At 41.1% G+C, this 10,816-nt stretch overlaps 1 protein-coding gene across 5 annotated transcripts in view; it reads right to left on the reverse strand.

Moving 5' to 3' along the window:
* Window positions 1-710: 710 nt before the first annotated feature.
* The window catches only part of LOC115108572 (ecotropic viral integration site 5 protein homolog), a 55,111-nt gene continuing 45,005 nt past the window's right edge, over window positions 711-10,816 (reverse strand). For all 5 annotated transcript variants that reach the window (XM_029633083.2, XM_029633081.2, XM_029633085.2 and 2 more), the window contains 2 exons: window positions 8,795-8,890; window positions 711-4,427 (listed from right to left, as the gene is read on the reverse strand). In XM_029633083.2, the coding sequence (XP_029488943.1) occupies window positions 4,134-4,427; window positions 8,795-8,890 (390 nt within the window). In that variant the 3' untranslated portion in view covers window positions 711-4,133. The remainder of the gene's footprint in view (window positions 4,428-8,794; window positions 8,891-10,816) is intronic.

Consider the following 10,816-nt stretch of genomic DNA (forward strand, 5'->3'; position numbering starts at 1 on the left):
GAATTGTTAATAGTTTCCTTATTTAAGATATTAATGCCAAACGTAATATGGTTCATCATGGTAATGTCATTGATGATCCTAAAAAGTTTCAAGTTGATAGGCCATTTTTTTTTTTTTTCAATGGACACGTAACATCGTATTTCCTGATTCATCAACAACTCAGCCATCTCTTAACCAATCCCTTAGATCTTTTCAAACTAAGTTAAGCAATGTACCATGGGCCTGCATGGTGTTATTTGGATTTTCCAAAATGTTCAAGATTGAGGGAAATTTGTTCAGCACAAGGCACAGAAAGTGTCTGTTAAAGGGGCCGCAAATATGAGGGATTAAGTGAGGCTACTTATAATAGCGCCACCTATAGGCCAATTGGTGCCATTGTTTTTGACCAAATTACACATGGCCTCTAGTTTCTGTGTGCCAAATTTGAATAAAAAAAGTTGATCTATGCTTGAGTTATTTAACCATGTCGAGGAAAATAAATGATCTAAGAATAACAATAGCTTTGCTGTGAACCCCTAACAATGATATATAGGGAGGGTAATAGCCCATCAATTCATGCAACCCAAAACTATTTTAAGGTTATTTAAAAAAAATCGGAAACCAATGACATGATACTGCAGTAAAAGATGTGAGAATGGAATTGTATTTGCTCCACCATGGTTACTATTACAGCACATCAGTAAATACTATATATAACATCAACATGAAAATGTTTATCAAATAGTTTATTTGTGAACTCAAACACATTCATTTCACATACATGTTTTCAGTGTGGTAATGATTATTCCATAGTGTTATTACTCCATGTAGACTTCTCTCTTTACTGCATTATATTGTCTTTCCAAAACTGCGTCATGATGCCTTTCCAAATATTCCATCCATCGTTGTCCTCAACCAACCAAGGAATATCACATCAGTATCACAAAACCTCTTCTGAACAATGAGTCCGTGCGTTCTGGATATAAATATTTTGCAGATACTTGGCTGATAGGTTTTTGGTTCTAATGTCTTAAAGGGCCACTGCTTTAAAACACGTTTACAAATCTAGCAATTATAAAGATGTCCATAGTTGTGGGCCTCATTTCCAAGTTGCGATGTAATTTAAGCATTATGATTGTACCGAATGCATCGTTATTTACGAGCCAACTTTAAGTGTTCCCAAAACAAGCACGTAAAGAGACCATGTGTCGAGACTGATAGGATAGAAAGAAAAACAGCGCTCGGATCAGCTTTCTCCATTCAAATCTTATTTTAACATAATTATGCCACAATACTGATGACAGATCAGCTCATAGAGTGAGATCACCACCTATGGCTATCGAAGGCGACACGGTTTATTATGCTTATAATAATGCACGAAATCACAGATTGGGCATATCATTACACACGTTGTTACACGGAGGCAAACATTACAACTTGTAGCCTAGTCGCAAACTAGAACTCAACTGATTGAACATGAAATTGATTTCAATAAGATTAAAATAGCCTAATTAGGCTCTGTTGTCCATGTAATAATCTCGGTTTTAATTTGTTTGCAACAATTAGAAATACTTTGGCAACTTTGTATTTGTAGTCAACTAACGTCCTTCTGAAGTTATCGGCCGTTACAGTCAGACCAATAGAGAATCATGATGTTTGGGAGATTTTTAGCGGAGATCTGTGAATAAAGTGACGCGGAAGGGCAAAAAGACATCTAACGATGCACTTTGCCTGCTCTACGAGTAGTCTGGATCACTCGTAGATGTGCAAAGGTTTTTAAGAGCCACGTTACTAACGCAGGCTCAGGGAAACACCTTGGCTACTAAATATACATAGTAATAAGGTTGTAAGGATTATCTTAATGCTACGAAGGCTCTGGGAAACAAGGCGCAGGTCATGTCAACCTAGAGAAGTTGTCTGTTTTAGTGTTCTGCTAATCCTGATAATGGATCAACATCAACCTTTATGAAACCAAGTGGTGCATATTTATCTGGCAGGCAGAGCCTACTGTTTAAAATGCCATCATTGTCCCAGATCTGTCATGCCAAGGCATCACAACGAGTTATAGGCTATACAGCACAAACTGATCTGAGACCAGGCTTATACAACCCATCCTACAGTTTGGTAACACTTGACAATACACTCTGCTTCATTCACAGAGGAAACAAACAGCACATTTCTTATGATGTCTGTCAAATGGCAAGCTATTACCTACATAGTGCATTACTTTTGACCAAAAGCAGTGCACTACACATAGGGAATAGTTTGCCATTTGACAGACATGTAGAATTATCTTCTTAGTATTTTCAGATAAAAGTATTGTTTCATTGGCTTGGACAGTCATTCATTTCGTGCAAAAGTACAACATAGCAATACTTCTGTTTAACATTATTTATGTTGATACAAGATTCAGATTACAGTTCTTATACTTTTCATTATGTCCCTTAATTATTATTTATTTAAAGATCAATATTCCCACTTTAGATATAGCAGTACTTCTAAATCTGGGCTGGTTTACTTAATAAACTAGTTACATGCTTCCATTAACCAAAATGCTGAAATGTATCCTAATCTATGAAATTGTGAAGCGATCCTAAATCCACCCTTCCTCCAAAAGTAAGATCGTCCCAACAGAGAAAAGTAGGATATATGAAAACATCTACAGAACATTGAAACTGTGGATACGTTCCCATACTCTACCCCTTTTCCGAAGAGTGCACTTGTACACTCCCCCTCATAGATATAAAATAAATGCACTGGTGTAGGGAATATGGTGAAAACTCCCTTCATGCTTGCTTGCACCAATCCAATGCCTTTAAATGCATGAGGGCACGTGCACAAGTGCTCACTTCTGGAGAAGGGTGGAGAATTGGAACACAGCCCACATCTGAAAGAAATGTCTGCTAATCAGTTATGTGCATTTTGACAAAACTAGAGTGATATGTCCCTTTCAGCCGCATCCTACATTAAACAGATATGCAATAATTCATTGGATACATATTTTCAAGTCAAAATGGACATGAAAAACAAACAATTACATATATACGGAGTATACAGGATTCAAATTGACCTTTGGATAGGCCTATACCAGGCCTGATGATAAACAGGTTGTATGTCTCAAGGCCAAAAAGCCAACATTATGTCAATCTAGGTCGTGCACATTGTTGCAAACGGCAAGTTTTGAAACAAAAACATGTTTTTTTAAAGTTTTTTTTTTTTTAGAGAAGTGGTACACCGTTCCTGGAGGAACTGCAACCTCCATTTCCAACTCCTTGGTCTAAAAATCTATTTAGTATATAGTCCCCTGATGGGGGACATATCAGCTGTTAAACTGTTTACACTAGTCCCTCCCTTTTTTGGTCCTTTTTTTCTTTTCTTTGTTTGCTGTCTAGTGAATACGACCCTAATGCTTGTTGACACTTTGATTGATACTGGGGCTCATGAACCATGTTCAATAGAGACATTCATCACTCTTCAGTACATTATTCTCTCCTGATATAAAGACACCCACACAAAAGGGCTCTATACATTTTTGATTGTCCACTTATAAAAGCGATAAAAAAATAAAAACTGATTGAAAGAAGTGTCATAGTCATCATAAAGCATAAAACATTTTATTGCACAGTCTCTGTGTGTTGTATCTGTTGTACCATGGTTGGTTGTGGGGCTGAGGGAGAGCCTGTAGTTTGGTTGTCTGTGTGGGGTCACCCTGGACAGGGTAACCCCAGTCCACTCCCCTGGTGGTCAGCCTAGCTTCGTGGAGCACAGGCGGCTACTTGAACCTCCATGTTGTCCTTCTCTGATCTGCCTGCCTGGGGTCCAGACCAGAACAACACACGGATATGATCCTCTTCTGGTGGGTTTTGGCGAAACAAGAGTAAAGCAGACTGACGCAACGGACAAAGAAAAAAACCAACTCCACCACAGGTGTGATTCTGCTACGACTTCACTTGTTGACAAAGCCCACACATTCCATTCCAAGCTTCCAAAGATGCCATTGAAAGGAGCTCCCTACATTGGAGTCCCACAGACAGTCAGACGCCATTCTCCTGAAGAGTGGCTTGCTACCATGGACAACCCCTCTGTCCCACTGTACCAGATCAGAACTGCCCTGATCAGCCTCCAGGCGTCTAGCGATGGTGTCCATCACCCAGTCACACGGTGGTGTGTTTGTGGGTGCCAATGGGAGGCACAGAGAGAACCAGACCATGCCCATCATCATCCCCCTCACTGTCAGTGTCCCCAAGACCCAGGGAGGGGTGCAGCCTGATGCGGCTGATGCTGCTGTGCTGATGGTCCAGGTGGGAGGGGGTCTTGCCTACACCTGTGTCTTCGTCCGAGGAGTGGTACGACTCATCATCTGGTATGTAGTGATTGACAATGTGGATCCCATCAAAAGCGGGCTGATTGGACATGCTGCTCCCCCTCTGGCCTTTTAGGCAGCGGATCTGTGGAAAAAGAGTAGAAGCGTTTAAAGGAGGAGCATGTAGAGTAATGCATAATGGGGAAGTGTAAATAAACACACTGGTGAGTGGGAATTGTAAAATCAAAGATCCATATATTGCCAAGGCACATGAGAACATCATGGTTGTTCATCTTTCTAGAAATCACGTGCAAACTACAACAAAGACGTCAACACCAATGAAAACATCAGTTCTGAAATTGACACTTGGAGATGAATTTCTAAACACATGCAGCGGGCACGTTCACACTCATTTGGGTAGACATGTTCCAGAAGCGGCTGTCTGGAGGAAATATAGGAGGACGGGCTCATTGTAATGGTTGGAATTGAATAAATGGAACTGAGTCAAACTTGTTTCCATATGTTTGGTACCATTTCATTTATTCCATTCCAGCCATTACAATGAGCCTGTCCTCCTATAGCTCCTCCCACCAACCTCCTCCTCTGACCATGCTCCACCCTTCACCACAACACATCTGATATTAGGTATAGGCTACAAAACCAGTGGAAGATGGGTAGAGGTCAGGTCAAAAGCTTGGTCTGGGCCACACCTGCCCTGCCTAGAACTCACCTGGGTCAGCCTGCCTCGCAAAGACAGACATGTAGGGAGAGAGACACACTTAGAAATCTAGTTATTGTACCGGTACTTGTCACTTTTCTCAAATATTAGTGCTTCATCTGTTAAATGTAAAAAAGAACAAATGTACAACGGAGATCAGTGATTTGAAACTACCGTGTTAACTTGACTGATGCAAATGTGCAAAGACACTTCCAGGCTAAAAACCAAGAGCCGTTCGTGGCTTATTTTTGATCCTGAGAAAGATTAGTCAACTTTGGTTTAGCTCAACTCTGTGGCTGACTGGAAACCTTACTCTCTTATGAGAATGTGTGATTGAAAAGAACTGAGGCGACACTTTTTCTTCTTGGTCCAAGTGTCTCACTACTGCTCTTCTACCATCCCCAAGAAATGCATAAATTAGGCCTAATAATTATGCATTGGAAAAAATGGAATCAACTAGCATATTCACCTCTTATTTTACCACTCCTGAGACAGTCTTTTGATTCTTATAATCAAATGTATTATTTTGTGTGCAAAAGAGAAGAAGAAAAAAAAAGAAGTCAGTAGTCTAGTCAGTATTTCCAGCTAACTGCAGTATCTCCAGGATTAGATCTCTCAGGTCATGAAGGTCCGGGAAGGGGAGTTTGTACACCCAGATCCTGGCTATGAGGCCATTTAGAACCATACACCACCAACGCTTCAATCAGCATGTTTCATAGTTTCACTGCCGCCCATTAGTTTCCAACACCACTGACCAAATGGCACCCTATTCACTTAATTGTGCACTACGTTTGACCCTAGACCAGACCCTGGTCAAATTTAGTGCACTATTAACCTTTTCACATGTGAGTTCCAAATATCTCTAACTGTCGCCCCTGCATGAGTTCTTTTCATGCACGTGATGTTAGAATGCTTTCACAGTTCCAAAATGTGATTGTTACGCAACAGGACAGTTACCCGCGCTGCCCTCAAACCAAGGCACGCTGACTGCTAATTATCTATAGACTGTTTCAACTTGTCCATTATAAAATATTTATTTTCTAACAACAGTTTGAATTTAGGTGTGTTCCGCCTCCTCGTTAATTCACATAAGAAGTAGCCCATTTCAATTTCAATATTGTGGACAATTTATGATGGAGGCTTTATTGAGGGGACAAACATCTCTTGTCAAAGAGGACCCAAGCACTTCCCCAGTGTTTCCCCAGATCAAGTATGAAGACATTTCGCATCTCTACTCAGAACAGGCCTTGCACAAACATTTTCCCCTAGCACATTTTCTGGCTGGCACCCGCCTTGCCTTCATGATTGTTTTCCTTATAAATTTGACATGTGTGCGTTCCTATCAAAGTAAGTGGCTTATTTTCTGTATATCGTGTTGTCGTTTCTGCTGTAGCACACCATATGTATGTACGGGTCATAATGTATTTGCTGTTTTATTCAAGTACTTCTTGCATAATTCTTGCATAGATTGTAATGGACACATATGTGTGTAAAATACTTAGTTGAATGTTGTACTGATTATGATGAAAAAATGCTAAGCTATTTGCCGGCTATGTGTGGCGCCAAGTTTGTTGACAACATACAACGCATTCTGTCTGTCAGACCAAAGATGTTAAAATAAGGGATAGTTCACTCGACTGACTTCTGTAGTTTAAGACAACTGTGAACTTGGAAAAAGAGTAGGTAAAATCATGATGGAAAATGATCTTCAGGTCGGAGCTCTAGAAAGAGTTCCAGAGTTGGAATCCCGAGTTGGATGACTGTTCAAAACTATTTTTCCCAGTCGAAGCTTGTCGCCCCCCTAAAATGAACCCCACACCCCCACACACACACACAAACCCCCCTAAAATAGTTTCATCCCTGTTTAGCTTTCGCACTACGGTTAGGCTAGGCAGTAGGCTTGTATTTGGTGTGATGATCTGTGAGGTGAAAACATTTTAATTTTCTTTGTCAAAAACAGTAAACGACTTGCCAAGTCATATGCTCCGGTTCTTGTATACACTAACAAGTACATCAACGATTTGTAATATGCTGAAAAGTGGCTAAACTAAGTCAACATTTTTCAGGCAATGAGCGCAGCCATCTTTGACTTTGTTTATTTGAGTCTTGTAGTGAATGGCATTCTGGGATTAGGGAATTTTCGCCAAACAAACAAACATGGCTGCCATCAAAGAATTTAGCTGCTGTAAGCTTAGCTGACACGCATTTCTTTTCTAAACAACATTACATTATTCTCTTGTGCTCACCAGAGACGTGGTACATTGTAAACTAGTCTAGCTGTTAGGTCGCTAACTTCTGTTTTGTTTTTTGACAGCGCAACCTGTTTAGACTGGTTTACGGAATGAGTGTTCCGTGTGATGCTTGGATGATGAAGTTCGCATGTATCTTTTACAATAAAAGGTCAAAAGTTTCATTTTCCATCAGCACAAAAAAAATATTTAGATGCTGTTTAGACGCGTTTGTTGCATCATACGTACTGTTCCAATCACATATTTGAGATCGTATGCTGCAGGGATCACTCAACAACGATCACAAATGCGTGATCGTATCCGTCAATGGATTACGGGAATAGGGTGCCATTTGGGATGCATATCTGAGTCCAGCCAAGAAGAGAGGAGGCGGAGGGATTCTGTTCTGACCGACTGGCTCTGCCTGCCTGACTGTTCTCCTGCCTGACTAACTGCACTGTCTGGATAGGAGATCCATAGCGACACACTGCATGATTTAATGCTCAGCTCAGTTTAAACAAGACACCAGCCTTTGTTGTCCTCTTTTTTTAGGAGGTGGTATAAATCTGACTACATCCTCCCTTGTAAAGGATTGATTTGCTGGAAGAAAACAAATGGCTTTTTTCTTCTACTTTTTCTTCTGGGGGTTTTCTACCACTCTTCTCACAATAAGAGTGGTTTATAAATATATATCAACTGGGTGGTTGAGCCCTCAATGCTGATTGGCTGACAGCTGTGGTATATCAGACCGTATACCATGGGGCATGACAAAACATTTATTTTTACTGCTCCAATTATGTTGGTAACCAGTTTATAATAGCAGTAAGACACCTCTGGGATTTGTGGTATTGCAGCGTACGTAAGAACAGTCCTTAGCCATGGTATATTGGCCATACACCACACTCCATCGGGCCTTATTAAATATTTGCTTCTCTCTCTCCTCTTTTGCCTCTTGGAGTCATGTGCCATATGTCATATTACAATACATTACACGCACATGCACCACACACAGAATAAAAGGGTGCATCAGGGCCTGCCAATATAATCCTACTAGGGATCCCTTCATTCACGTCTGATCAGGTCTTTGTATTATTTGAAAGACACTAATCTGATCAAAGATGGCCCACTCTGCTGAAGTGATAGTGTCAAAGTCAAACCGTCAAATCTGTACGATCTGTTGCTGATCCTGTAGATTTCTGTGATGAAATTCATAACCTTTAAATCCTTGATCTAGCAATTCTGATAATAATAGCTAGCTGTGGTGTACACAGAGGAGCAAAAGCAGATTATGAGACTCTTTTCTATTCAATCTGGGCACTCTCAGCATGTTGAGTAGTTGGTTTTAGGGTTATCTTTTAGAAGATGAGAGGAGAAGGGTGTGTAGTGGTAAATCAACACCCTCAGCGCAGGAAGCTTTTGGGCGTAGTTTACACTTCTAACCTACAGTTGGCTTCAAAATAGACAAATCTGAGCAAAATACAATTAACAAAATCATCTCTGAAAACAACAGATACAAACGTGTTTGTTTTTCTCCCAGTTCAGTATTCCCCTGTTGTAACTACTCACCTCATGTTTGAGTTCAGCTATCTGGTCCTTCAGGTCTCTGATGTACTGACTGGAGTCTGTGTTGTTCAGCTGGCCCTGGACCTTCCCTTCTTCTTTCTGTAGAAACAAACAGAAAATCACACATCTTAAAACAGAACTTATCATTGTTCAGCTACTCATAACACTGGGGAGGAGATAAGAAGTTTGTGTCACTGCAGATGCTTTAAAAGTTGAAAACCTTGAATTGCTATAAGGGCAACTTGACAAGACCAGGTTGGGTTGCACTGTTGTAACATTCAGTAGAAAAATGTAGGAGGGAATGAGGGAGATTACTACCACCAGACGAGAGACATTATAGTTACACATCACTGGAAAACTTGCATCACAGAAGTATCATAAAATATACAGTATGTAGAGAGTGGCTGTTGACTAAGCCATAGATGAAGTGGGAAACCTAGCTAAGCTAACAAGGTAGCTATAGTCATTTGTGTTGTTATCCTCTCTGGGCCCTGGGGATGAGGCTAGTAGCTACTGTATGTTTAACTGTCAAACATGACACATGTGCTGTTTACCTTCCTCAGTGCAGACATCTGCAGCCACAGGAGACAAACACACATACCCCATACACACCTCAAATCAATCCTGTCTAAAGCCTGGGAGAATATACAAGAGAGAGAGTAAGGGGCACCGACACAGGCTGAAGGGTTCAGGCTAACCACAACCAGCAACAGGAGAGGGTAAAAAGTGGAAGAAGTTAAAAGCAGGGGTGGGGTGGGTGAGGTAGTGAGGTGAGTTAACCATCTCACCTCAAAATATATACAACGCTCTCAGTTCCTGTGGCCAGGTAAAGGTTGAGAGGTTGAGGGTGTAGGCTTAGGCCCCTGAGAAGCTGCTGACAAGCTGAGATCTACAAAACAGCTATTCTTCCTGGAATCTGTGTTTTTCTTGAGGTTCCCTCCCTCCTGACAGAGCTAGTGATAAGGGAGAGGCAGTTAGCAAGACTTCCTCGTACTCAGCTGTGTGGATCCCCAGGTGCCAGGGGGTTAGGGGCTGTGGCCAGACACGTCAAACGTCTTTAAGTCATGTTGTGCATCCCAAATGGCACTCTATTCCCTATATAGTGTACTATTATTGATTAGAGCCTTTGGGCAGCCATTGGGCTCTGGTCAAAATTAGTGCTCTATATAGGGAATAGGGTGCCATTTGGGATGCAGACGTGGCTTCCCTCGCCTGCCTGCTCCCCCCTAGTTCTACGCTCACAGCAGGTTAGCGTTTTTCATAATGCATGTTGTTCTGAAGGCAGCTCTGCCGAGTGGTCACTAGCTGGCAGTGTCAAAGCCATAAAATCTGATTTAAAACCTAACCACACTGCTAACCCTAATGCCTAATCATAGCCTTAAATGAAGACCAAAAAGCCCATTTTTGTTTTCATGAACTTTTACAATATAGCCAACTTTGACTTTGCAGCTGGCCCATTTAGAGGAAATTGCTCAGTTCTGCCTCCAGGACAAGACTCATCCCAAAAAACACCAATCTGCCTTCCCAGAGGTTGTTGTTGTACGGCTTTTGGCTAGTGACATGGTGGCTTGTTCCCTCTGAAAGATTTGCATTTCAACATGGTTAACATGGCCAGATCTCATGTACAGTTTCATGCTTGTTCTCCCTCTACAATCAATCTTGGTTTATATGGCTATGGCAGAGTAGCGTTAGATTGATTCTGTGCAATCTCGTGACATATCATGTCTGACCCAAAAAACAATAGCTACCCCAATAACAATAGTTACACTAATTATATTAGTGTTAAAAACAAACACCTATAGAAAACACAAGACAGGAAACATGACTTTTTGACAAAGGAGATGGCACTTCACTTCTTTATAAAAGCAAACAACCATGTACAACTGCAGACAATTCTCAAGAGAGGAGTCCAAAAACACTGCGGAACCTCTAATAACCACTGAATTTGCAACAGCACATTCTAAAGCCCCCTGCTAAATATACATCTAAATCTGGGGAGCATATCATGCATGCAGAATGACAAAA

The sequence above is a fragment of the Oncorhynchus nerka genome, linkage group LG24 (genome assembly GCF_034236695.1).
Source record: "Oncorhynchus nerka isolate Pitt River linkage group LG24, Oner_Uvic_2.0, whole genome shotgun sequence".
NCBI classification, from domain to species: domain Eukaryota; kingdom Metazoa; phylum Chordata; class Actinopteri; order Salmoniformes; family Salmonidae; genus Oncorhynchus; species Oncorhynchus nerka.